The sequence below is a fragment of the Chlamydomonas reinhardtii genome, chromosome 8 (genome assembly GCF_000002595.2).
Source record: "Chlamydomonas reinhardtii strain CC-503 cw92 mt+ chromosome 8, whole genome shotgun sequence".
NCBI classification, from domain to species: Eukaryota; Viridiplantae; Chlorophyta; class Chlorophyceae; order Chlamydomonadales; family Chlamydomonadaceae; genus Chlamydomonas; species Chlamydomonas reinhardtii.
Window position 1 is genome coordinate 448,559 of NC_057011.1, and position 25,000 is coordinate 473,558.

The 25,000-nt window shown below is 64.9% G+C and overlaps 6 protein-coding genes across 6 annotated transcripts in view; 3 read left to right on the plus strand and 3 right to left on the minus strand.

Moving 5' to 3' along the window:
* The first annotated feature begins 68 nt into the window (after positions 1-68).
* On the plus strand, positions 69-2,287 carry CHLRE_08g358500v5 (uncharacterized protein). The gene is made up of 2 exons (XM_001702240.2): positions 69-328; positions 963-2,287. Exon 2 carries the CDS (start codon positions 964-966, stop codon positions 1,300-1,302), a length of 339 nt encoding a protein of 112 aa, XP_001702292.1. The 5' UTR covers positions 69-328; position 963; the 3' UTR covers positions 1,303-2,287.
* Positions 2,288-2,389: 102 nt separating this feature from the next.
* CHLRE_08g358583v5 (uncharacterized protein) lies at positions 2,390-3,335 on the minus strand. Its single transcript, XM_043064765.1, has one exon. The coding sequence runs from the start codon at positions 3,054-3,056 to the stop codon at positions 2,472-2,474; it is 585 nt and encodes a 194-aa protein (XP_042921766.1). The 5' UTR covers positions 3,057-3,335; the 3' UTR covers positions 2,390-2,471.
* A 120-nt stretch (positions 3,336-3,455) lies between these two features.
* Positions 3,456-11,017, plus strand: CHLRE_08g358616v5 (uncharacterized protein). The gene is made up of 11 exons (XM_043064767.1): positions 3,456-3,823; positions 4,054-4,513; positions 4,750-4,870; positions 5,121-5,201; positions 5,614-5,796; positions 6,257-7,121; positions 7,516-7,602; positions 8,066-8,152; positions 8,524-8,732; positions 9,086-9,265; positions 9,763-11,017. The coding sequence occupies exons 2-11, from the start codon at positions 4,173-4,175 to the stop codon at positions 9,937-9,939; spliced, it is 2,331 nt and encodes a 776-aa protein (XP_042921767.1). The 5' UTR covers positions 3,456-3,823; positions 4,054-4,172; the 3' UTR covers positions 9,940-11,017.
* A 244-nt stretch (positions 11,018-11,261) lies between these two features.
* CHLRE_08g358600v5 (uncharacterized protein) lies at positions 11,262-16,354 on the minus strand. Its single transcript, XM_043064766.1, has 8 exons — positions 16,047-16,354; positions 15,833-15,959; positions 15,636-15,723; positions 15,462-15,527; positions 14,761-15,168; positions 14,199-14,558; positions 13,691-13,834; positions 11,262-13,447 (listed from the first exon to the last, which is right to left on the minus strand). Exons 1-8 carry the CDS (start codon positions 16,096-16,098, stop codon positions 13,262-13,264), a joined length of 1,431 nt encoding a protein of 476 aa, XP_042921768.1. The 5' UTR covers positions 16,099-16,354; the 3' UTR covers positions 11,262-13,261.
* Positions 16,355-16,485: 131 nt separating this feature from the next.
* CHLRE_08g358650v5 (uncharacterized protein) lies at positions 16,486-20,128 on the plus strand. Its single transcript, XM_043064768.1, has 6 exons — positions 16,486-16,899; positions 17,184-17,236; positions 17,785-17,949; positions 18,455-18,679; positions 19,086-19,207; positions 19,504-20,128. Exons 1-6 carry the CDS (start codon positions 16,520-16,522, stop codon positions 19,717-19,719), a joined length of 1,161 nt encoding a protein of 386 aa, XP_042921769.1. The 5' UTR covers positions 16,486-16,519; the 3' UTR covers positions 19,720-20,128.
* A 12-nt stretch (positions 20,129-20,140) lies between these two features.
* Positions 20,141-25,000, minus strand: part of CHLRE_08g358700v5 (uncharacterized protein) — a 10,615-nt gene continuing 5,755 nt past the window's right edge. The window contains exons 9-17 of the mRNA XM_043064769.1: positions 24,742-24,970; positions 24,523-24,590; positions 24,084-24,193; positions 23,454-23,843; positions 22,768-23,322; positions 22,187-22,531; positions 21,438-22,004; positions 20,930-21,201; positions 20,141-20,671 (exon numbers count right to left, since the gene is read on the minus strand). Coding sequence (XP_042921770.1) covers positions 20,347-20,671; positions 20,930-21,201; positions 21,438-22,004; positions 22,187-22,531; positions 22,768-23,322; positions 23,454-23,843; positions 24,084-24,193; positions 24,523-24,590; positions 24,742-24,970 — 2,861 coding nt within the window. The 3' untranslated portion in view covers positions 20,141-20,346. The remainder of the gene's footprint in view (positions 20,672-20,929; positions 21,202-21,437; positions 22,005-22,186; positions 22,532-22,767; positions 23,323-23,453; positions 23,844-24,083; positions 24,194-24,522; positions 24,591-24,741; positions 24,971-25,000) is intronic.

Genomic DNA, 25,000 nt, shown 5'->3' on the forward strand with positions numbered 1-25,000 from the left:
CCGAATCCGGGGGCGGGAAAGCAAGGTGACTCGGCAAAACGTGACTCTCTGCAAAATAAGAGGAAAGCGTTGAGCCACTGCAATATAATAATATTTCGCGCATGGACAGCGAATGCATTTTCGTGGGCTGCAGCTCAGCTGCAATCTCTCTCGCTGAGCAGTCGACAAAGCCTTTCAAGTAGACGTAATCAAGTTGGCAATCACAAATATAGCTGGAATCCTGTCTTTGATATTGACGACTCCCAGCTTTGCTCCCCCTGCCTCGTAGCTTTCTTTTGTTCAACGCTCCGACTCGTGGGAGGCTTCAGGACACACGCAAGGCGCGCATGTAAGTTTGTGGGATTCATCGAGCTGGCGCGGGCGGGGCGATGCCTAAGGGGGAAGGCTCGGGCGGGGCGAAGGCGGTGCCTTCGGCATCGGCCAGAGCGATGACCGCTCGGGGCCCTTCAGAGGGCGGGGCCGCCCAGGGCCTTAGAAAGCAGGGGGGAGGCTCGTGTGGGGCGGGGGCAGACCGCGAGGGGGCTTAGAGAGCAGGGGGAGGCTCGTGCAGGGAGGGCGGGGGTGGACCGCTCGGGACCTCCTAGTGCAGAGGTGGGAAATATTTGCTAGTTTTCCTCTGAACGCCTTGAAGGCTCAGATGGCAGGGGGCCGCGTGGGGGGCTGCTCGGGCTACTTAAGGCATGGGGCCGGCAGCTCTGGGCTGGGCGGGCTGCATGGGGGCCTTCCGGGGTCTACTTAAGGCATTGGGGGGGGGGGTCTACTTAAGGCATGGGGCGGGCAGCTCGGGGCTGGCCTCGGGGTGGGCTTGCGTGGGCCTGCTTGGGCTACCAAAGGCTTAGTGATAAGGTCGGGTCCGGTATGGGCTTACAACAGGCTGGGCGGGCCTGGATTCAGCCATAGTGTGCCACTCTTTTGCCACTCGTACACCTATGCATTTTCTTCCCACCCTTGGTAAACGGCAGAATGCACAAGTGCAACTGCGTGTACAGCGCTGGTGCTGCGCCGACGCACCTGCCGGGCAAGCAAGTGCGGCTACGTACCGCGGTGAGGGCGGGTGCGCTGTACACGCGCCCGGCACGCCACCACCGGTCAGTCCTGGAGCGCAAGCTCAACAAGGTGCTCACAAACCAGGGCAAAATGCAGAAGGACATCGGCGAAATGCAGAAGGACATCTCGCAGCTGAAGCAGGACATGGCAGTGAACAAGGCGTTGGTCGCTGTCAACCTGACGCCGGTGGCGTCACTGGTGCTGGGAGTGCTGTACATTATGTACACCAACTTCAAGGTCTCGGGCGGCGGCTGAAGCAGCAACGCTGCGTGAAATCAATGGAAATAGGTCAGGGTTGAATTTGGTTGGTTAAGTGAATGTGTTTTGTAGGGCTGAACTGCATGCACGCTGGCATGGCAGCCTGCGTGACCACTTAGTGCTGCATGGGCACCCCCTTGCACGCGGCAGGGGCTGACCGCTAGGCTCTCACTTAGCAGGGGAAAGGCGCGGGGAAAGGCGCGGGGAAAGCAAACACGAGATGCTGGTTAGTCCTACAGTATTGCCAAAAACGCTCAGGTAGTAGAGGCTGCTGCAAGGGTTTCTTGTAGAATGTCGTGTTCTGGTTGTACAAATTATTGCAGGAAGATGTGACTGACAAGAGTATGAGTTTATAAAGCAGAAACGGGAAGTTGACGCACAGCTCCTGTGGGAAGGACGATGTAAGCGATGTTTACAGGGATAGTAGGCTGTTGCGTAAGCGTGAGCCGGCTAGTGGTTTGACAGACTAGGGCATTAGCGCTGGGTAGGAAGTGGCAAAAGGCGGTTTGGTGCTGTTACTTGCACTGCCTGTATTGCTGTTACGTGTGCCAGTTATGAATGCGGATGTTACAGAGGGGACAGTCCCAGCACCCGAAGACGCCGAGCCATCACATGCTATCAGGGCCCAACTTGACTCCACCAACCCTTTGCTGCAAACCCTCCCGCGGTCAAAGTCCGTGTGACTCCGCGCACAGTGAGTCCTAGCCAAGCCTCAACCCGCCAGAGCCCCACAGCTGTGCCTTAACGCCAGTTATGCGGTAAACACGTGTCTGTCCCTGTGTGTGTGTATTTGTGTGAAAGTGTAGGGGTACGAAAGGTACTTTATCGTGTTCGTTGTTAATGCAAGGGGCGATGTAGAGGGGTTTTACAGGGATAGAAGGTGTTGTGTCGCAGTTAGTCAGTTAGGTTCTGTCCGCGCAGCCGCTCCCAGCATGGCGAGCACAAGCAGTTGTGCACAGGGCTCCTATCTTAATGTCTCCAGACATTAATCGGCCATTTTGGCCGTTTCCTAGACATTCCTCCCGGGGGCTAATGTCTGAAGCGAGACTTTGTTGGCGCGGGTTTGGGGCGGGTTTTGTCCGAGTTCCTATGGGGAAGCCCCCAAACCGCCATGTGCCCAGACAAAAGATGGCAGCCACCCAGCCGTTTTTGTCTGGAGCTAGACATCACTCCAAAAACAAGATACGACCCCTGGTTGTGCACCAGCAGCAAGCCAGCAAGCAGGTGCCAGCAGCGTTGCTGCTTCTGCCGCCGCGGCCTGCGCTGCTGCTGCCGCTGCTGCCGCCGCTGCGTGACGGAGATGGTGATGGCGGAGGCGCGTGCAGGAAGCCCATGGTGGCGGGCGCTGCCATGCAGGCCACACACATTCCTTGAAGCCTGTCTGGCCGCTGCCCGCCGCCCGCTACAATACCGCTACCGCCCGTCGCCTCTTCCACCTCCCTTGCGCCGCGGTCCTCCTCGGCTGCACTGCCGCTGGCCTGCCATGCCCACCACCGCCAGCCGCTGCTGGCGTCACCCACCTGCCCGGCCTGCTGCTGCCGACCCGGCAGCGTCACCCAACCGCCGGCATCCTCATGCCCATCATCGCTGTCGTTCTCGTCGTCATCGTAGTAGCGACCGCCGTGCGCGGCGCCGGCCATGGTGGCGCCCATCTCGCTCGCGACCTGGTTTGCCCTCTGGTCCAGGAACATCACCGCGACGCAGAGCGGCAGCATGATGAGCCCCCGCGTGAGCAGCGACAGCAGAGCCATCGCGCTGGTCGCAATCGCACCACCTGTAATAAGAGGCAGGATGTAGAGGAAGGAGTTGGAACGCTGCCTCGCTTCGGGAGCCTTTCAAAGCTAGCCGTTGCCCATCACCCGACCATATCTGAAGCAGCTCATGTCCTCACCTGAGCCGTTGCCCACTCGGCGCGCGTGCAGGAGGTCCGAGAAGGCGGGAAGGACCCAAGGGCCGGCTTGTGTGCTGGCACGCTGTCGTTTGTAGCTGTTTGTAGGACCTCACGGGTTTTATATATTGCGGTAATTTACTTGCAGGCCGGAGAGCAAAACGGAGCCTGAAACGGAGCTCAGTAACTTTGCATTGCAGCGCCCAATTGCACCAGGCTCATGCTTTCAGCTATACTTGTGTTGTAGCGTGCTGGAAGTACTACGTATCTGCACTTACTACTAGCCTTGTTAGCTGGATCGCTGTCTTGCACCAGCACCAAAACTGTTCGCGGTCATCCAATGCAGTTTGGATGCGCCAACAACTTGCAACGTTGTTTAACCGAGCATACAATCGCATTTCGCCTTGGCTGGGAGTGCTATTGAACGTCTGCATCTTCATCGTGCTGCTGTTTGCGACTGTGCTTATCACGCAGCTTGTGCTGCAGCTGGCGGAGGACAGCGGGCTTAGCATATTCATGACCACGGGTTGAGCGGGGGGCTGCAAGAGCTTGCAGAACTCGACGAGGGGCTCGGCACCCTCGCCAGCCCACGGGCCTACGCTGCCGCCTGTGGATTGCATCAAGTATAAGGTGAGGACGACGCGGCGTTTGATAAGGAGTGCACGGACACTGCTATTGTACTCTGAGAGGTTTCAAAGAGGGGCGCGCAGTCCTCTGAAAGGTCCAAGCACGGCAACGGAGCCATTCCTGCAGTAGCACATCTTACGATGCGGTCATGCCTAACGGTGACCGTGGCAGCGTAATCTTCCAAAGTTTGCGCGTGCGTCTGAAGCCTCCTGCTGTTTAATCCCATGTTGCAGCTGCAGAACCATTCTTGCAGAGGCAGAGGCCGTAGCCGCTAGCCGTAAGCTCTACTACTACAGCCACCGACGCGGCCGCCGGTGCCACGCCCGCAGCTGGCACCATCCAAGGTGCGGCCATGAGCGCACCAGCCTCCGGCGCAGGGGGCGGTGGCGGCGCCGCCGCCGGCCCGCCGCCGCCCGCCTCGATGACGGAGTGCCGGACGGTGGGCATGATGGAGCGGTCTGACCAGTCGACGGAGTTTGCAAACCTGCTGCGCTCGTTGTGCGCCTCCTACTGCTCGCACGCCACGCACAGCATGGTGCTGCGGCTGCCGCTGCCGCCAGTGCCCAACGCGCCTCCGGGCGGCACCTGGACCGGGCTGCGGCTCACGCGGCGGCTGGGGCGGAGCGTGGTGCACAGCGGGCAGTCGGGGGCGGGCAAGGCGCCGCACCCGTTCCTAGACGACCCGCCGGAGCGGTGAGCCGTGGGGCTGTGGCAGCATGAGGCGGTGCGCCTGCCTGTGCCGGACTGATGGAGTAGGGCGGCGGTTTTGCGTACACGGGACACGTGCGCCCACCCAGTAGAGATTGGCGAGGCGAGTTGCTTGTGTGTTGACGCAAACCGGCACCCGAATGCACACCTGCGTCCCGCGTTTCCCTGCACCCCTGCAAGCCTGCACCTGTCACCGCACCACATCGTGGCTGTCCCGCCAGGTGGGAGGTGCGGCACGAGGGGCCGCCGCTGCAGGGCCCGGCGCTGAACTCGCTGCCGGCAGCCATGCGCGAGGTGTCGGACGCGGCGTGCTACGGCGCGGGGGCGCCCGAGTTCTTCAAGGTGGGGCTGCAGAGCCGGTTTGTTGGAGTGGCGGTTGCAGCAGCAGGCTGATGGGACTTCTTGGAGAGCGCGCGTGTCAAGGAAGGGCGTAGCCGCCTATCCAAGACTGGGGTGCCCATGCTGTTTCCGGGGCCCAGTTGGTGCCCAGTCACGGCATGCGCCCTCACGCCGTCAGTGGCCGTAGCTTGTGGTGTCTGCCCCGCTGTCGTGCAAAACCCAAACCCGCCGCTGAACTCAAACTCCCATGCAGGTTCTGGGCGGCAAGCTGGAGTACGAGCAGTACCGCGAGGGCAATGAGTACAGTATCATCTTTCACGGCCACGAGATCAAGGTGGGTAGGGCGGGCGGGGCGGGGCGGGTGCGCCAGGGAGCCCACTGAGCAGCCGTGGGCCGTTGGTTTAGAGCGTGCAGAGTGCAGGTTATGCTGCTCACACGGCATTGCACCGCACCGCATCGAGTAGCAGGTCACCTCAACTCGCATGGCTATCCGGCTTAAAGTATCCTGTAGAAGGATTATCAATGCAGCCTTCTGGTCTCCATCAGCGCCGCCTGAGTGCTTTTCGCCTCCCAACCCGCCGGCCTTCCTTCCCGCCTCCCGTCCTCACCCAACCCCTCCAACCACCCTCTCCTCACGCCCTCCTCACCGTCATATCGCCCTGCCCTAACCCTGTCCCTGCCACCCCTCCCTCTCCCCTCCGCGCCCTGATCACTCCGTTCTCCATGGACCGCTACATCTCCGCCAGGTGGTCTTGGCCAATGTGTACTCGCTCAACGAGCCGGGTGTACTGCGCGACGCCACGTCCGTGCGGCGCGTGGGCGGCGCCCTCACTGTGGAAGCCAGCCTGCTGGTGCCGGAGGGGCGACACTACGAGGGGGCAAACGTGCTGGGGGCGTTCGGGGCGCAGCTGGTGCCGTACGTGCGGCTGGTGCGGGCGGAGGTGGTGGCGGGGCCGGCGGGGGAATGCGGGCGCGGCGGGTGCGGGCCCCGCGGCATGACCATGCTTTTATCGCCGCGCGGGGACGCGCACCCGAACCACTGCAGTTTGATAACACCGGCCTGGTTGTTTGAAGCTTAATTACAGTCTCGCGGGCCCTGAATCTATAATAGTCTGTTGGGTCCGCGTTGTTGGCCAGTGCTCCCGCGCCACCCAAGGCCACGCTTGCCCGAGCGGCAGTTGCTACCCCTACTCCACTCTCGGCCTGTTGACCAGCTGGGGCGCGGGATGTTGACCTCTCTGCAGCAATGAAGCACGCTTTGATCCGTAGGCCCTCAGCCCCAGCAACGCTGAAACGTGCACGCAACCCGGCTCGAAGTCCCACCCATTCTCGCCTTACACACGCCACCCCACGCCTGCCCTCGCCCTTCCCCCCGCCAACCGCCCTCAGACCAAGCCGCAGGACAATGGCGGGCAGCAGCAGCCGCTGTCGCACCAGCAGTTCCTGTCGGGCGCGGGCGTGCAGGCCGCCCTGGGCGGCCTCAGCTACGGTGTGAACGGCCGGCCGCTCAACGGCCCAACCTCCATCCCCTACCTGCAGCCCTCCATCTTCGCCTCTCCAAAGGCCGGAGGCCGAATGAACAGTGAGCCTCCCACGCCCACCAGCGGCGCCTCCGGCGCCTCCGGCGGTCTGGCGGCGGGCCGCCCCACCGCCCAGACGCCCACGGGTCGCGCCGGCGCGCTGGGCTCGCCCAAGTTGAGCTCCGGCTACAACCCCGTCACGGGCGCCGCCTCCACGCCCACGCGGCGTAACAGCGGCAGCCTCGCCTCCACCGCACCGCCCGGCAGCCTGGCGGGAATCCAGCGCATGGTGGAGGCGGCCGGAGGCGGCCTAGGGAACACCATGGGTCGCGGCGGCGCCGCCAGCGGCCCCAGCGCCTCCGGCGGCGGCGGCCTCTTCGGATCCACGCAGCGCGCCGGCAGCGGCTTTCTTGGATCCACGCTTGGCGGCGGCGGGAACAATTTGAGCGCCACGATGCCGGCGGCGACCGGCAGCCGGCCGCCGACCTCGGCGGGCCAGGCGGCGCTGATGTCGACGGCGCCAGCAGGCTCGCGGCCTGGCACTGGTCTGGCAGGGCAGCTGTCGCGTGCCAACTCGGCGGTGCCGGGCCTGAGCTTCAGTGTGGGCAGCAACCAGAGCATGGGGGCTCGCGGCTACCAGGAGGATTACCGTGTCATTGCCGACCCCACCTCCACACCCGGCATGGCCAACATGCCCAACATGCTGCTGGGCGCGGCGGTGTACGACGGACACGGTGGGGGCGGGGGCGGGGAGCGGGGGGAGGGGGGGAGGGGGGAATGGGGCATGGGCCGGGTTCGTGCAGGGCTGAACCCGTGGGAGCAAACGGAAAGGATAACATGGAACTTGGGTGCAGGCGACGTGTTTCCTGGACGCACCCGTCCCTGTGCACGAACCTCGTTCAGCTCTACTCCTATACCTTACCCTGGCTTCTCCGTCTGACCCGCCCGCTCAATCACTCCGTCCGCCCGCTCACCCACTCCGTCTGACCCGCCCTCTCACTCGCATCTTCCGCCTGTCTCCTCCACAACACCTCCTGCCCTCGCTCTTTCCCTCCGTTCACCCGCTCCCCCCCTGCTTCCTCTCCTCCCTCCCTCCCTCCCTTCCCCCCCGCCCCCGCCGCCCTGCAGGCGGCAAACAGGTGAGCCACTGGCTGAGCTCCTCCTACGGCCTGCTGCACCGCTGCATGGAGGCCGTGCAGCACCTGGTGGCTACAGGTGAGCGGCAGGAGGGGGGAGGAGCAGCGGGAGGGGGAGGGGGAGGGAAAGAGAAAGGGAGGGGGAGAGCGGGCAGAGGGAGGGAGGGGGGAGAGGGCGGAGAGGGAGGGAGGGGGAAGAGGGCGGAGAGGGAGGGAGGGGGAAGAGGGCGGAGAGGGAGGGAGGGGGAAGAGGGCGGAGAGGGAGGGAGGGGGGAGGGGGGAGGGGGGATGGAGAGGCGAGGGAAAGGGAGAGGGGGAAGGGGGACAGGGACAGGGACAAGGACCGGCACGGAGTGAGGGGCACGCGCGGGGGACAAAAGGGGGACGTGTTTGGGTTGAGAGGACGGACTGGTGGAAGGGGAGCGGGGCACGGGGGTGTCGGAGCATGGGTGTGTGTTGGTACACGGGCATGGAAGCTGCGGTGACGCCTGCTCCGACGCTGCTGGCACCTGCTTACACCTGCCCACCTGCCGCTGCTGCAGGCGGCTCCCCCAACGACGTGGCGGGTGTGCTGGATGACGTGTTCAGCGCGTGCGGCTCAGCGGCCCTGTCCGGCCGCATGACGGCAGGTGCGGCCCCGCGGGCAGCCGGCTAGAATACATTGCATCCCATGTGGGGTGTAGCGCCGGTCCGGCGGGGTGGGGTGGGGTGGGGTGGGGTGCTGGCATGATGCTGCTGGGGGGTGGGCGTGGGGCTGGGGCTGGAGCTGGAGTTGGGGCTGGGGCTGGTGGCGGGAACAAGGGCCTGTCAGGCGGCGTAGGCCCATGTGCCACGACGCCACACCAGCAGCACACGCACACCCAACCCACCTGCCTACTCTTTCCCACCCCGCTCCCTTGCAACGATGCGTTTTTACTTGCTGTCCCCTGATTCCCCTGCCTGTATCTCCTGCTGGTCTCAGTGTTTTCTCACCTGGCGCCCGGCCTCCTCCCCTCCGCAGGCAGCTGCGTGGCGCTGCTGCTGCTGGTGCAGGCGGCGGGGGTGCCCTGGGTGCTGTCCGCCAACGTGGGAGACAGCCGCACCGTGCTTGTGTCGTGGGACGAGGAGGGCGGAGGCGGCGGAGGCGGCGGGCGGCCGGAGGGTGTGGCGCTGTCCATCGACCACAAGCTGGGGCCGGCCAAGAGCAGCGAGGAGACACGCCGGGTGCAGGTGGGTTTGGGAGGGGAGGGGGAGGGGAGGGGGACAGGAGGAGGGGGAGTGAGTGGAGGAGGGGGGGGGGAGTCGCGTTGTAGATACCAGCCCAAACTAAACCGAACCCAATGCAGTAGAGCGAGGAGGGGGGCTGTGAAGGGTTCTTGGGGTATGGGGTTGGGGTTCAGGACGGCTGGGCGGGAGGAAGGTCGAAAGCGAGTGGGGTTGGGCTCCGCCATGCCAAGACCAATGCCACTGCGCCTCCCCACTGTCGCGCACCCCTCCCCACTCCTCGTACCTCTCCTCCTCACTCCTCCTCCCACTCCTCCTCCCACTCCTCCCATCCCCTCCTCTCTTCCCCGCCCCCGCAGGCTGCCGGCGGCACCGTGATCCAGCTGTTTGGCACCTGGCGCATCGACGGCAGCCTGGCGGTGGCGCGCGCCATCGGCGACGCAGACTTCAGCCGCTACGTGTCCTACCACCCCACCGTGTCCTGCCGCCAGCTGGCGCGGCGCGACCGATGGCTCGTCATCGCTAGCGACGGGCTGTGGGTGAGTGCGCGTGCGGAGGTGCGGGTGGGTGGGTGGGTGGGTGGGTGGGTGGGTGGGTAGCCATTTAGGGAGCGGAGTGATTGTATCACAAGGATGAAGTGCGGGGGCTGGGGGTAGCCGTTGATGAAAGACGGAGTAGTCGGGTCACAAGGCGTGCGTCCGTGGCAGGGGCGGTTTCCAGTATTCACAGTAAGCACGCAGGGACACAAAGATGCAGGGGTGGCCGTGCGGGGATGAGGGTATGGGGATGAGGAGGCTGCCTGGTGTCAGGGACACGTATCAGGGTCGAAAGCGTGTGATTGTACCTGTGCAATGGGGCAGGCCGCATGGTCCACTCCGCCCTGCGGCCGCTCACCCTCGCCCTGCCCGTCTTTTGCGCGCGCGCGCACACACACACACACACACACACAAAAAAAAACTGAGTGCATACACTGTCTTTGCGCTTGGTTCTCCTTGTGCTCCTTAACACATACACACACATATACTCACGCACGCAGGACGTCATGTCGAACGAGGAGGTGGCGATGTTCTGCCGCGCGCAGCACCAGCTGTCGGCGGCCAAGCTGGCGGAGGCGCTGGTGCGCGAGGCGGTGCGCAACCGCGGCTCGGGCGACAACACGACCGTGGTGGCGGTGCGGCTGCAGTACAACCCGCCGCCGCCGGCCGCGTCGTAAAGGGGCCTGGAGCTGGGGGTGCTGCGGGCGTGGCAGCACAGAGGCAGGCATGGAAGCCGGATAGGGAGGGATCCGTGAGGCTGTGGATGGGGCCTTGGATGGGAGGTGTGGGGCCACGGGCTTCGCGGGTCGGCTGGGTCGGCTGTGTGGGAGGTTTCGCTCGGTGGCTTCGTTTGCTGCGGTGTTGGCGGTGTGCCCGCGGGCGGCCGCTGGGGCGCTGGGGCGCGTCGGGCGGTCCGCTACCTAGACATGCATGCATGGGACGACGACCAGGGAACGGCAAATGACAATCCGCGTTGTGGCGATGTGGATTTGATTCTCGTGGTAATACGGTAGTGGACAACGGTAAGTGATGCATGACACTGGCACCTGTACAGCTTCTGCATTTGGTACAGTTGTTACGATGTGGCGTGGCGGGCCGTGTGCCGTACATGAATGGGAATGGGGCGGCTGCCCGTGACCCCAGGAGCCGTGGTGACGGGTGGCGATGTGGAATACGACTATGCGGTGCGATGCGGTGCGCGAACTCGCGCAGATAACGGAAGGCACAGGGGCAGTGCGTGGCGGGCGTGTAGGTAGTTGAGATACCCGTCACGAGAGCGTGCGGCAATGGTGGATCCTGCTAGTACCCCTGTGCATTGCGGCTTGACGGCCCGCGGGGCTGCTGAAGGCTCGAGCTGTGTGCGGTCGAGGATTGGGCAGGTGCAGGGGCTTCAAGTGGGCACTTCTGTAGGGTTGGGGCAGTGTGGAGTGCAGGCATGGGGGCGCGTGCGGGGTGCCGGGGCCGCCGCGGTGCCTTCATTCACGGGGCTCATGTCCCGCTCATGTGATTGTTGTTGCGGTATAAGGTTGGGAGCGTGCATCCCTTTCCGCCGTCGCCCATCGCCTCACATATGAACGAAAGCATGCAAGACACCCCACTGCGGCACAGCACTGCGGCACAACACTGCGGCACAGCACTCGACCACATGGCCACAAATCGAACCTGTCCCCGAGGTGGGCTCGATTGGCTTTGCGCAATGGAGCGCCAAGATAAATTATGTAGGATGCATACGCCGTGCATCATCACCCGAATCCCTGCACCCCACCTTCTCGCGCCCTGCTCCCAGCCCTGTCCTCAACTCCTCACGATGGGCTATCAGCGGTTCTGCCAGCGCCGCGCTTCGTACGCCGCTAGAGAATGGAGACTGCACAGAACAATCTTGTGCGTTGTAGGACCCGACTAGACCCGACGGGTCAGGGACTTGGGGTGCTGCGTCGTTAGGGACATGCACGGCTCCCATGGCCTATCGTGCGCGGCCTGTGCCGCCCAGCTTGAGGAATATCTGAATATGTTACATGTTGACAGGTGTCCTTGATCATCAATCATTGAAGATGCTTTAAGACATCAACTGCCCGGCCAGGATCAACGGCTCGGCTTGGGTCACTGGGCCGGTGGCGGCCGGGTGGACATGCATTGGGGAGAAGAGAGGTCAAGGGCAAAAGGCAGGCCCCGGCTGCCGCCACGCCACGCCATGTCTCATCACGCGCAGCACGCCAGGATGCACACTGTGCCTTGGCCTGACAAGCCACACACCGCCGCTTTCCCTTCCGGCAATCGCAACCCCAAGGCCGCACGCCGCTGCCCACTCCCAGCGTCAACGGCGTCAACATAAAGGTGCTCCACAATTTGCTGCCTTCCGATGGCTCGCGCTCTCACGCGCTGCGTTTCCATTCGAAGATTGCAAACACGTGTGTGCAACGCCGTGCGTCCTCACATTCTGGCTTGCGAACGTCCGTCTCTCGTTACCTCTCATTCAACCCATCAGCCAACAGCTCTCTGTTCCCTGATACATGGATACTAGGAGTCCCTATAGGATACCGTAAACTGAAACGACTAGAGTCAACCGTCAACCGCCACGTGCAGATCGCTAGACTCCTCCGCGTAACAGTGACGCACCAAACGTCATTGCCCACATACCAGCCTTGAAATCAGCTGGCACAACCCACGCGTGTTGGGTGCGGTGTCAGCATGGGCCGCACTCCCCACCAACCGCACAACTGCGTGCCAGCTCAGGCCATGTACACCGGCATGGGGTCGGTCGGGCGGGTGGCCTGGCCTCCGTCCGTGTGTGTGTTGCGTGTGTGTATATGTAAGTGCGCACTCCCTAGCAATCGTCCATCCCTGCCCGCAGCTCTCATGAGTTTGCTGCCGTGTGTGCGGCGTTGCAACACTCTTGGTTCCCAAAGACTCCGTGACAACACTAGCCAAAACTTATTCCTCCTTGGCCCAGGCCCTCAAATCCATATAATACACCCCACTGCGGCACAGCACTGCAGCACAGCACTCAAGCACGTGCAGTAACCGGGATGGAGCGGCTATAATACATCTTACCGTACATCGGCGCTGCACGTCCTTGCCGCATAGACTCTCCGACCAGCAAACTGTCAGCCCATTCCGTGCAGTCCTTTCAGAAGAACTGTAAAGCATTGGTCCCAACCCGCTTATCCCTGAAATCCGCTTATACAATACGGACGTCATGAGTCAAAGAGCAACCGGGCGCCAACAATCGCGCACTACGGCACGGTAAACAACTTGCAAGCAAAAGTCCTCGAAAGAGAAACTTGCAGGCCTCGTCAGCCGTTAAGACAGCCGACCGGCTCATTAGCAAGTCATGCGCCCTGTACGCAATCACCTACAATCGTGTTTGGGCAGTCTCACCAAAGCACACCTGGCGCCACAGTCCCTTCATTCCCGCAGCAGTCCTCCCGCCTTCTCACGTAAATTTACATGACTCACACAACCCTAACTATTGATCGTCTTACAGGCGGGCTCGACTGCAGTGCAACTGGAACAGAGGACAGCAGCGGACAGTGCGGTATCAAGGACATGCTGCTCCGGCCTCTAGGGGTGTGACCACGTGCACATGCCAAGCCGATGGGACGTGAGAGAAAATATACGAGAGGCCTACTGGGGCGCCTAGAAGGAGACGCCACGTGGAGTTGCATGGTGCCCAGTCCCAAATCCCGAAATCACTACACGGAACCAAAGATGTGCACCCTCGCGCCAGCAAAAACATCCCGACTGCGCACCTTCACCCACGCCGTCCAGAATGCATATGATACACGGTTCGGCTGCGCGTCCCCTCCCCCGGGTTCGTGCAGATAGACCAAAACCCCGGCCTGTCGGTTACGTTGTTAAGCTGTTGTCGTGCGACACCGCCGCACCCCTGGACTGCTGCAGGCCCCGGCTGTAGCAGGCCTCTCGGCTGTAGCATGCCCAGGGCTGTACATGCGGCGCCACCCCAGACGGGTGCACGCCCCTCCACGCCCCTCCTTTCCCTCACACCATGCCGATGAGGGTGGTGGTGGTGGTGGGCAGCAGCTGCGCGCCCATCAGGCCGCGCCCGCCGGCACTGCCGCCACCCGCCGAGGCGGCGACGTGCATCAGGTGCGGCGTCATGTTGCGCGCGGCGCTCTGGAGCGCGTCCTGCAGGTTCAGGATCTTCACCACCAGGCGCGCCAGGTCCTGAACAGGCACCGCAGCAAGTGGGGTGCGGGGGGTGGGGGTGCAGGGGATAGATAACACTTGAGGAAAGAGGAAAGAAGATGGTACGGTAAGGCGCGAGTCAAGGAAGCCTGGGCGGCGTGAAGCAGCTACGGGCTATAACCGCAAACGTCAGCCGCGCGCCTAAACTATTACAAACACTCACCCTCCCCCCCCCCCCACACACACACGCGCGCCCGCCGCCCCACCCACCCAACCTCTCACCCGGTCCCGCTGCCGCAGCTGCACCGCCAGCTTGCGGTTGACCAGCAGCTGCGTGGCCAGCGCCGCCAGCGCCACCGCCGCCAGACCCGACACGCCGGCCAGCGCCCACAGCGGACAGCCGCTGCGGCCCGCCGCCCTGGCAGCCTGCGCACATGCGGGGCAGGGGGCAGGGGGGCAAGGGGCAGAGGGGAGCGGCGGGAGGGTAAGGGGCAGGGGGGCAAGGGGCAGGGGGGCGGCGGGAGGGTGAGCGAGGAAGCCACGCGAGGCCAGGCCGGTGGGGCACAACGGCGCATCAGCCCAAAACACGGTATGCATGACACCGAGCATCACCACCAGGAGCTGTACAAATGAAGGATTGAGCAGAGGGGGAAGGTAAGCAAGTGGTCGTGAGGTTCTGCGCATGCTAGGTTGAAGGCGAAGGCAAGGTCAGGACACTCACGTATTCTGCGCATAACACGACCCCGGGCCGAGTGTCAGAGCACGCGCCCCCAGACCACGCCGCACCCACCTTGCGTGCGCTGGCGCTCACGCCCGCCGCCCACTCCTCCAGTGCCTTCTGACCGTCCGCCAGCCGGCCCCACACCGCCCCGGCGCCCGCCGCCAGCAGCGCCCGCACGTCCTCCAGCTCGCGAAGCACGTCCGCCCACAGCCCCGCCGCCAGGCCCTCCCAGCCCAGCGTCACGACCGCAGACTCGTCATCAGCAGCGTCCTCGGCGCCGTCGGTGCTGCCGCCAGCGGCTGCGGCGGCTTTTGCGCGGGCGGCAGCGGCTGCGGCGGCCTTGGCGCGGGCGCAGTCGGCATCATGCTGGGCGGAGTGGCTGCCGGTGGCGGAGGAGCAGTAGCCAAAGGTCTCAGCGCTGCCGGAAGCCTGTTGTCGTCGTCGGAGGGGCGCGGAAGGGACAGGCTTGAGCGGCATTTGCACCTGGTTCTACCCACGCACAGCGACGTAACATGGCATATGGTGGGCTAGGACTGACACACACGCACACGCACACACACACACAATGCATCTTCACACACACACACACACACACACACACACACACACTCACACACACACACACACACACCTGCGGGTCCTGGAAGCCCTCCAGGGCGCCCTCGCCCGACAGCCTGCTAGCCGCCCGCAGCCGCTCGCGGTGCCGCTCAAACGACCAGCTGCTGTGCGCGATGAGGGCGGTGCTAGTGGCGCCGCCGCCGCCGCCATTGCCGCCGCCAGCCATGGCTGCGAAGGCCGCGGCGGCGGCCGCCGCCACGTCGGACGGCACGCGGGGCTGTGCCGGCTGCTGCTGGTGCTGAGATGCGTGGCGCTGGTGGAGGTGTGGCTGGTGGTGGTGGGCTGCGGAGGTGATGGCTGTGGTGAGGTCGGGGCAGGAGCCGCCGGCCAGGGCGGCGGCGGCGGTGGGTAGGTAGCTGGAGGCGGCGGTGGGGGTGGAGGGCTCCTCCACGGGGCCGGCGCCGGCGCCGGCTGAGGCCACCTGCAGCAGTGGGCGTGTCCAAGACACAAACACGTGTGTACCGTGTGGGGAGGATTCAGAGCCGGTGCTCGTCAAGACCGAGACGAGGCCCGCAGGAGGAGCAGGAAAGCTGGAGGCGAACGGATCGCTTGGGGCCAGGAGGGGAGGGCAAAGGCAAGAGGACATGGCAGCCGCAGCGTGTGTGTTTCCCGGCTGTCCGCGCGAAGGTCCGTGATGCTGGGAAGGGGTAGGGCTTGGCAGTGGGAACTGAACGGCCACGAAACCAACGAAGGAAACGCACACGCGGCGCTTGCCTGCAGCTGAAGCGGCCCGGGCGCTTGGAAGGGCTCGCGAAGCACGTCGTCTGCCAACGACTCGCTCTGCAGGGCGCAGGAGGCACAGCAGTTTTCGCGCAACAGAACATGCGCAGAACGCGCGGTTGGCAACGCGCCTTTTGCCTGCAGCGCCCCCGGTCTTATAGGACTTACTGCAGGTGATTTGATGTCATCGTGCATCTCATCGTGCAGGTCGGTAGAGCTATCGTCTGAGCCCGGTTCAGGGCTGGCAGCGCGCGGCCTGCGAAAGCGCGGCAAGCGGATTCCGCCGTGGTAAAGACCCAGACTTTTACGCAAAATACCAGCAAGTAATTAGAAGACCCTTCCCGGCGGTCTACAGTGCCGCTTACAGGCTGGGCTCCGCTGCGTCGGCGTCGCCGTTGAGGGGCCCCACCGGCCGGTCCACTATTGTCCAGCCATCTCGCTCAGAGCGAGGGCTGCTCGGCGAAGGAATGTCCATTGAGTCCATCGGGCCTCCTGTGAGGACAAAAGGCGCAAGCACGCCAAAGAGGGTTTTTGGCCCATGTGTAGAATTTTGGCGCCGAGTCACCTCAGGCCCACAGCCCCTAGGTAGGTCGGCGGCAGATGCCAGAAGCACTAGTCTAGGCCAAAACATTGACCCGCAAGCCCTACCGCGCCCGGCCGCTGGCCTGCGCGACCGTCGCCCCGCGAGAGACACGTCAACGCGAAGCAGGCGGCCAGCGTACCTTTGTTTATTGATCGAAGGATACTCGTTTACACAAGCTGTGGCGTTTTTCGCGCCAACAAGCTCGAGCCGGGACAAAAAACACGCAGAGAGTGTGGCCGGGCCAACGAACGGGCGTCCTCGAAAGGCGCTAGCAATTTGCTGTCGATGCGGCTGCTGGTGGAAGGCGATGCGAGTAGTTGAGAGCTAATGGCAAGGCGTCCGTGCATGCGTTATTTGGACCGTCGGTCGACTTGGCGCATGGGCGCCGGGCAGCAGAGTCAAGAATTGTATTTTCTCGCTGCTAACCGCCATGTACAAGGCTACAAGCACATAGTATATCATAGAAGCCATGGCGTGCGCGCCTCAGCTTATTTGCTTGCAGGCACGGGTGCCCGCGACAGTCGCGCACACAAAACCCTGTTCCGCCAACATCAAGCCGCTAGCGCAACACTTTGCTCGACACAGAAATGTCAGAGTGCACAGCGAGGGATCCGGCGAGGACCGCCATGGAGCGAGCACTTCTGGCCGCAACACCCCCGACGCGCGGACGCAGTCGGACGCCCTGGCTGGCTGGCTCCGCTCCGCGTTTTCAGGAACACCCCCCAACCCGGACCCACATCATCAGCAGCAGCAGCAGCAGCAGCAGAGGGAAGCGGGGGGCAGCCCTCCAGAGCCGGACCCGGGGCCGTGGCCTTCCAACCTCCCAACCGCGTTGGACGGGATTAACTGGTGGGTTGCGGCGTGCACGTGTGGGCCATGACCACGACCACGACCACGACGGCGGCACCCAGCATGGGATGGCCGGGCCTTGCTGTTTAGGGACGTCAGGGACCGGGGAGTCGCCTCCTCACCATCCCTGGCACCGCCCACTGCCGTATCTCGCACTCTCTCCCGCTACCGTATCTCACCAGCCACCCCTCATTTACCAGGGCCGCCACTGACCCCCCACCACTCACCTACCCGTCACCGTCACCCGCCTGCTGCGGTCTGGCTGCGACGCCTGCGGTCCGCAGGTGGTGCTACACGGTGCTGGGGCTGCTGTTCATCACGGATTACACGCCCTTGGGTGGGGGCGGGTCGGAGCCGGGGGGGGGGAGGTGTGGAGGCTGTGGCTGTGAGGGCGGCTGTGGCTGTGAGGGGGGCTATGGCTGTGAGGGGGGCTGTGAGGGGGGCTGTGAGGGGGGCTGTAAGGGGGGCTGTGAGCGGGGCTGCGGGTAGTGTGCGGTCGTGCGGTCTGCGCCTAGCAGCCCTAGTCCAGCAGGCTGGTGGTGGTGCGCCGGTATGGCGGGTGCGGGGGCGGGGGCGGCTGCAACCGCACGCGCTCAACACGCAAGGCAGCAGCAGGCTGTGCCAGCCGACCAGCCATTCAGGGACCCCATGGCTCGTGCTGCTGGGTCGGGCTCGGTCGCACGCGGGTCCCAGCGCTAGGCTGGAAATGCGCTCATGTCCTCATGTTTTGCGAGGACCGCAAGCACGTGAAAGCGCTTCTTCTGTTCCACACGCCCACCCAAACAATTACAACTTCCTTTGCTTTTTCTTCCTCGTCCTCTCCAAGCCCTGCTTAGTTCAACACAACGCGTAACGCAACACAAACCTCTCTATCCCCATGCACAGGCGCGCTGCTGCTGCAGCCCGGCAGTCGCAACGCGGGGCTGTGGCTGGCGGCGATGCAGTGGGGCGTGTTTGTGGGCCCCACCGTCAACTGGGTGCGCGGCAAGGGCTGGGACGCCGCCACAGTGTTCCGGCTGCGGGGCTGCTCGCCGGCGTGGCTGGCTGCAGGTGAGAGGGGGATATGAGAGGCCCAGGTGAGGCCGGGGGGAGGGGCGGGGCCATGCGCGACTAAGAGGGGGATATGATGGGTGATTGGAAATACCAGCCCAAACTAAACCAGACCGAGTCACTCAGGGGAGTAGGGTGGGTGCATGGTGCGTAGTAGCGGGGAGCTGCCGCACCATGTGGAGGCGTGTCGTACAGTCGTAGGCGCGTGTCACGTGCCCACGTGCCACTGTCATGCTCTCTCAGCCGCATGCGCGCTGCGTCGTGTCATCGTGTGACCGGATAGGGGGCAAAGCCGCGTGACCCCTTACCCCATGTGTACGGTAACGTACGCAATCGCCGTACGGGACGCTGCCCAGGCCAGCGCGCGGCGCCCCGCCCAGCCGGCACACCGCCCCATCTTCCCACCCCGCCGCTCATCTCATGCGTTGCCGCGTCGTCTGTCTTGCCGCGTCGGCTTGCCCTTATTGTTGAGTGCATGCGTGCACCGTGTCTCGCCTGGCCGCAGGTGTGGCGGCCGGCTCGGCGTTGTGGCTGTTGACCGCCGCCGCCATATCGGCACGAACCGGCACCAGCCTGCTACAGATGTCGGGGGCGGGTGCTACAACCGCGGCTGTTGACGCGGTCGGCAGTAGCCCGTTGTCGGGGCTGCTGTTTGGGGAGCTGCTGCAGCGGCCGGGGGACCCCGGCCAGTGGGTGCTGGTGCTTTTGACCAGTGCGCTGTCGCCGGCGGGTGAGGCGGGGAGGAGGGTTTGGTTTGGAGGGCGGGCGGGGGCTGCAGATATGTGGCTGTGGAGCAGCACAGGTGGCACGCTGGTTGGGGCATGGGCATGAGAGTCACGCATTGCGGGCAGATCACGCCCTGGTGCTGAGCCCTTACTGCTGTCTACAACGCTCTGCCCCTCGAGTATTTCCATGGCTGGGTGGGTTTTAAGACGGTAACGGAGTATACTAGTTGAGCTCGCCTTGTGGCTCCCTCGTACTACTACATCAGCCAAAGCGATGACCCCCAGCGGATCACCCTGTCCCCGCTCCCGTATCAACACGGCTGCTATACTACCGTACTGTCCCTGGCTACCGTACGCCTTCACGTCTCAAATAATCATGAATGCAAGCGCCCGCGCCGCCTGCTGCCGCAGTGGCTGAGGAGCTGCTGTACCGCGGGCTGCTGCTGACCTCGCTGCAGCAGCGGCTGGGCGGCGTGGACGCGGTGGCGGTGGCGGCGGCGCTGTTCGCGGCGGCGCACCTGTCCATACCGCAGGTGGGCGGGGGGGAGGGGCGGGGGCGTGTGGTGTAGTGATGTGCGGGGCGTGCGGGGCGGTGTGGCGCAACGGAGGCAATCGGGGGCAGAGTACACCAGCGCACGGACAAGTCGGCGCCGTGCTTGCGACAATGTGACCACTGACCAGTAACCTGTTATCTGTCACGACTTGACGGTTTTGCCTGCCCTTCGGTCCCCACCGCCCCGCCGCCTCGTGCGTCCCCAATCGCCCCGCCCGATCGCTCGCTTCACTGTCCTAACTACGCAACCCCTGCCTGCCCCTCCTCACCCCTCAGTTCTTCGCCTTCACGCTGCTGGGCTTCGCCACGGGCGCACTGGCGCTGCGCAGCGGCAGTGTGCTGCCGGCGGTGGCGGCCCACGCGGCCTACAACGCCACAGGCATTGCGGTGGGGCTGGCGGTGGCGCTGGCGGCGGGAGGAGGCGGCGGCGGCGGCGCGGCTGGGGCGGCGGCGGCGGCGGCTGTGGGCGGCGGTAGCGGCGGCGGGTTGTAGGCAAGGTTGTGGGGCTGCGGTTGAGTTGCCGGAACCGCGGACGAGGCGCGTGCGTGCTGGAGGGAGGGAGTGGGCTGCGGGCGGGGACGATGCAGCAGAGGGAGGACTAGCCTACGGGAATGTACGGGAGGACTAGTAGGACAGGCCTGGACTAGCAAGTCAGGCCTGGACTCTGGAGGCAGGCGCACGCACGTGTCGTCGCACGTGCGGGTTCAAGCCGGCAGCTTGAGGGGTGCGTCCGCGGCATTGACGGTATTGGCGGCGTTGGCGAGGTTGGCGGCGTTGACGGAGTGTGAGCAAGCCGCCGAGGCCCAGTGTGTGCGGTGTGCGCTGCTGCTGGGAGGGTGCCGCGGCGGCGGGACTCGCAGGACTGAGGCGTGCGCAGAGCGGGCTGTAACAGGTCTGGATTCTGGACATGTCATCACTGCACCGCTTACAGCCACACAACATTGAGCAAACACACCGTGGCCAAAGCAGCAGGTCTGTAAATGAGGCTCTACGGTTCTCCTACACTCTCAAGTCTCAACCGTGAACACAAAGGCGCCGCTCAAGCGGTCCTTGTAGCTACCGTAAGCCGCAGCCACCATCCGCCGGCTTGTGTTTGGCATTGTGGGCCCCGCTGACACGCTAAGGCCGCCAGCCTGTGAGCAGGCCCATGTCCAGGTGGCCCGGACCCGCAGGCCCGCACCCCGCACCCACCCCTGCACCTCCCGCCACCCCTCCATTACCACGCCCCCCTGCTGCTCCTCCTCCTCCCCCGCCTCCCCCGCCACCACCACCACCACCACCACCACCACCACCGCCTCCGCCTCCCGCCCACGCGTCCTGCGCCACGCGCCCCGCCAGCCGCACCGCCTGCTCCGCCATCCAGCCGCGGTGCGCCGCCTCCAGCTCCGGCGCGTGCCGCAGCAGCGCCAGCGCCGCCCGCAGGTGCTCCAGCGCCAGAGCCAGCCTGTCGTCAGGCACATGTGGTGCCGGGGCTTGTGCTCGTGCTTGTGCTTGTGCAAGGGAAAGGCAGAAAGCACTGGTGGGATGCTGGTTGGAGCGGGACGCGCACGTACACCTGACGGCCGCTCGCTCTGTCTACGATCCACTCAACACACATGCGCACATGCTGTTTTCCCCCAATACACACGTACATGTACACATGCGCACATGCTGTTTTCCCCCAATACACACGCGCACCGGCACCACCAGCACACACGCGCACCTGCCGAAGCGGGCGTGGTGTGCCCCGCGGTTCCAGGTGCTGCTGATGAGGAACTCCATCTCCTGAGCCGGGTAGCGCTGGCGCTGGCGGCGGCGGTGGTCAACCGCACCCGCCTGCTCCTCCTCCTCCTCACCCACCGCCACGGCGCCGGCTGCAGCTGCGGCTGGCGCCGTGGACGACGCCGCCGCCGCCAGCAGCTGCGCCAGCTCGCGCAGCACCGCCAGCCGCGCCGCGTCGTCGCCGCCCGCCAGCGCCAGCAGCGTGCGGACCACCTGGAGCGAAGAGAGCGAGGAAGCACATGTCAGACGACACAGATCAGACACATGCAGACATGGCGCAACAGGATGAGAGCGAGGAAGCGAATGCCAGACAACAGCCACATGTATGTAGGCACGGCGGGGATGCCAGGCGCAGCTGTGCGCCTCGAAAGCCCCGCCCCTCCGTGAGCTTGCTCGCTGTGACGGACGGACCCCATCCAGTGATCCAACCACCCATCCAATCCCCGCACCTCTGCCACCAGGTCAAAGTCCACCTCCGCCGCCGCCATCAGCCGCTGCAGCACCTGCTGGTGGGCGGCTACAGCCGCCGCCACATAGCCGCCGCGGCCGCCGGCTCCAGCCGCGGCAGTAGCAGCAGCGGCAGTAGCAGGAGCAGCAGCCCTGCCGCCGCCTGGCCCACCGTCCTCGCCACCGTGGTTCATCGCACCCTCATCGCCATCGGATGAGTCACCACCACCAGGCGAGCCAGGCGTACGCCCGCCCGCGGCGTCGCCAGTCCCCTCCCGCCACCAACCACCCAGCGCAAAGCCTCCTCCTCCACCTCCTCCTCCTCCGCCGCCGCCGCCCTCTTCCTCACCAGCACCCGCCCCCGCCTCCGTCTCTGCCGCAGCCAGGGCCGACAGGTCTCGGGCGATGGGTAGGAGCGCGGCGCCCGGCAGTAGCAGCCCGGCTGTAGCAGCGCCGGCGGCGGGGCCGGCAGGGCCGGCGGCGGCGGGCGGGAAGGCGCGGGCGGCGGCGGCCAACGCACGCAGCAGGCGGGTGGGGCGCGCGCGCTGAGCGATGAGCACTCGGAGCTCCTGTGTGCGTGTGCGCACAAATCGTAGGCGAGTGCTTTGATGAGGACAGTATATTTTAAAAAAGCCTTCACCGCACCACAACATTGTTTCACCTTGGTAACACACCATGATCATACAGAACAAACGATGTCGTTTCGCTGTGTTCATCTAAAACACACACGTACTGTACGGCATGCACCCACCGTGACTGCCAGCATGACCTCGCACTTGTCGGGCGGCGGCGCCGCACGGCCCGCCGCCGCCGCCGCCGCCGCCACCTCCACCGTCACCGCACGCGCCTGCCGCACGGATCGAGCCGCCAGCGCCAGCGCCTGCGCCGCCTGCTGCCGCCGTGTCCGCAGCACACCGTCCCAATGCTGACGCCTCTGCTGCTGCTGCTGGTGCTGCTGGTGCTGCTGGTACTGGTGCTGGTGCGGATAAGGCGGCTGCCGCTCCTCCCGCTGCTGCTGCTTCAGCAGCCGCTCGCAGAGCCGCACCTGCCGCTGGAACAGCTGCAGCGCCGCGGCCGCCGACAGCGCAAACGCCACCTGTGGTCCACACAGAACAACAAAAGGCAAATGAATGACGACTTGCTGAGTAATGGATCCTGGAGCATGATCTGGTCTTCAGGCCTGAGCCCCAGCCCTAGCTCCAAGCGTCAGCCCAGCCTCGTGCGAGATAACCCTTCACCACACCCATATCCCGTGCCCATATCCCGTAAGCCCAACTAACCCCGCAGGCAAGTCACACCTATCGCCCACGTCACACCACTTGCATCACTCACCCTGCGGCAGCCCAGCACGCGCGCGGTCCGCGGCTGCAGCCCCCCCAGAAGCTCCCCCGCCGCCGCCATCAGCACCGCACAGCTATGCAGCGCGCCGCCCCAGCCGCCGCCGCCGCCGCCACTGCTGTTGCTGTCGTGTCCACACCCCAGCAGCATCTGCTCTAGGCTGTTGCTACCGTTCTCGGCGTTCCCGGCATCAGCGGCATCCTCCGCTCCACCTCCATGCTCCTCAGTCATGCCATCGCTGTCCCCTCCGCCTCCGCCTCCGGCTTCGCCTCCTCCATCCCCTGCCGCCCCCGCCTCCGCCTCCGCCACTGCGCCCGCCGCCAGCCCCGCATTCCAGGCCGTCCAGGCGAACCACTCCATCTGCTCCTGCAGCTGAGCCTGTTGCTGCCGCCCGCCGCCGCCGGCAGTAGCAACTGCAGCACCACCGCCAGCGGCAGTAGCAGCTGCGGCAGTGGCAGTGCTGCTACTGCCGCCCACGCCCTGGAAGAAGGCCTCGGGTCCGACTTGCTGCAGCCGCCGCGCCGCCGTTTGGAAGTAGCACGCCATCTCCTGTGCCGCCGTGTCGAGAGCGCGAGAGCCGTGCGGTACGCATGAGGTCTGAATCCGGTGGCCGCAAGTTGCGTGATGCACGTTCATAATGGGGGCCCAGAAAGATAGGAAAAGCAGGATGGTAAACCCACCTGGTGAAGCGGCATTGAAGCCACCCCTCCATCGCCTCCACCGCCAGATCCCTCCGACCCCGCGGCCGCCGCCAGCTGCCCACTCCGAGTGCCGTCCGGCTGCCCCTGCTGATGCGCCTGCCCCTGCTGCCCCTGTTGTGCCTGCTTCTCCTGGTCCTCTGTGCACCGGATCAGCACCCGCAGTAGGTGTCCCTCAGACAGCGTCGTCCGGGGCGGCAGCGCCGCCGTCGCCTCCACCTCCGCTTTGCCTGCCGCCTCGGCCGCTGCATGCGCTGCCGCGGTGTGCGCCGCCCGTGCGTCCGTCTCCGCCGCCGCTGCGCCGTACAGCGTGAGCAGCAGACGCTTGGCTGGGGCCCAGGCGCGGGCGGAGATGGCCTCTTGACAGGCCACCTGCAGGCGGGGGCGGGTGCAGCGATAAGAGAGATAGGTGCATAGGAAATAGCATAGCAGTAGGCTTTCTGTGGCGGATGCGCTTTCCAAAATGGCGGCCGTGGTGCAACCGGCGCAAACCCACTTCGTTCCAGCGGCTTTGCAGACTGGTTGCTCAAACAGCTAAAACATGACAAGCAGGGCGAAGAGACGTGATGAGGGTGCAGTGATGAGAGTGGAGTAGGGCTCTCTCGCGCTCACCGCCAGTGTGCCCGGGCTGGCTGCCTCCGCCTCCGCCAGCGCCGGCGCCAGTGCCCGGGCCGCCGCCACGTCGCCCGCCACCAGCAGCACCTTGAAGCGCAGGAACGTCACTGCGGCCGCAGGCGTTGCGTTGGATGGAGAGAGCACACAAGTGTCAGCACTGTGCATGCATGCATGCCCGTATGCATGCTTGGTGTGTTTGTACGTAGGCGAACGCGACAAACATAACTTGTGTGCCTGTCTGTATTGGCATGGATAGACGAGTTAGAGCGCGTGGCCGCTTTCCTTGAAAAGGCCATGCAGCGCGCTGGTGCGCAACCGAATCAAATGGAGCGGCGACGGTGGGCATATGCTGCTGCTGGTGCCCCCCGCGGGGCCCTGCGCCTCATCAGTGGCCGTGCTGCAGCAGCAGCCCCTACCTCACTGCTGGCTCACTCACCCGCGGGCGGTGTGGGCACGCCGGCACGCGCCGCGGCATCCTCCGCGAGGTCCACAAACGTCAGCGCGCTGCGTGCGTGCATATGTACGGCGGGTGGAGGTTGGTGCGATTTCGTTGCTCAACAGTTCGTTATAATTGTCACGTGCTTGCTAAGCTCTTCATGTAAATATAATGTGCTTGCCCATGGACACATAAGAGGTATCATACTACATGGCTCACTCCTGCGGCCGCTGCAGCGCCAGGCAGCACAGCGCGGCGCTCTGGTGCGCCCGGGCCTGATCCCCAACCGCCGTCGCCGCCGCCGCCGCCGTCGCCGCCTGCTGCTCCGCTGTATCCGCTGCTGTATCCGCGCTGGGCCCCGCCATTGCTGGTGCCCCCGTGTAGAGGAGGGAGGTGCAGAAGAAGCGCAGGGCGGCGGCCCAGGCCCGGCCCTCAAAATGGGCACAGCCTGGGGTTGGGGTGTGAAGCGGGCGAGACG

Bases quoted from the DNA above. Each gene is read 5' to 3' on its own strand.
- CHLRE_08g358500v5 (XM_001702240.2), top strand. From the start codon at position 964: ATGCACAAGTGCAACTGCGTGTACAGCGCTGGTGCTGCGCCGACGCAC.
- CHLRE_08g358583v5 (XM_043064765.1), bottom strand. From the start codon at position 3,056: ATGGCTCTGCTGTCGCTGCTCACGCGGGGGCTCATCATGCTGCCGCTC.
- CHLRE_08g358616v5 (XM_043064767.1), top strand. From the start codon at position 4,173: ATGAGCGCACCAGCCTCCGGCGCAGGGGGCGGTGGCGGCGCCGCCGCC. The intron at 4,514-4,749 runs GTGAGCCGTGGG...CTGTCCCGCCAG, and splicing joins CTAGACGACCCGCCGGAGCG to GTGGGAGGTGCGGCACGAGG. The intron at 8,153-8,523 runs GTGCGGCCCCGC...TCCCCTCCGCAG, and splicing joins GTCCGGCCGCATGACGGCAG to GCAGCTGCGTGGCGCTGCTG.
- CHLRE_08g358600v5 (XM_043064766.1), bottom strand. From the start codon at position 16,098: ATGTTTTGGCCTAGACTAGTGCTTCTGGCATCTGCCGCCGACCTACCT. The intron at 15,724-15,832 runs GTAAGCGGCACT...GCGCTTTCGCAG, and splicing joins GACGCAGCGGAGCCCAGCCT to GCCGCGCGCTGCCAGCCCTG. The intron at 13,448-13,690 runs GTGAGAGGTTGG...GTGCCTGTTCAG, and splicing joins AGCTGCGGCAGCGGGACCGG to GACCTGGCGCGCCTGGTGGT.
- CHLRE_08g358650v5 (XM_043064768.1), top strand. From the start codon at position 16,520: ATGGCGTGCGCGCCTCAGCTTATTTGCTTGCAGGCACGGGTGCCCGCG. The intron at 17,950-18,454 runs GTGAGAGGGGGA...GCCTGGCCGCAG, and splicing joins GCCGGCGTGGCTGGCTGCAG to GTGTGGCGGCCGGCTCGGCG. The intron at 19,208-19,503 runs GTGGGCGGGGGG...CTCACCCCTCAG, and splicing joins CGCACCTGTCCATACCGCAG to TTCTTCGCCTTCACGCTGCT.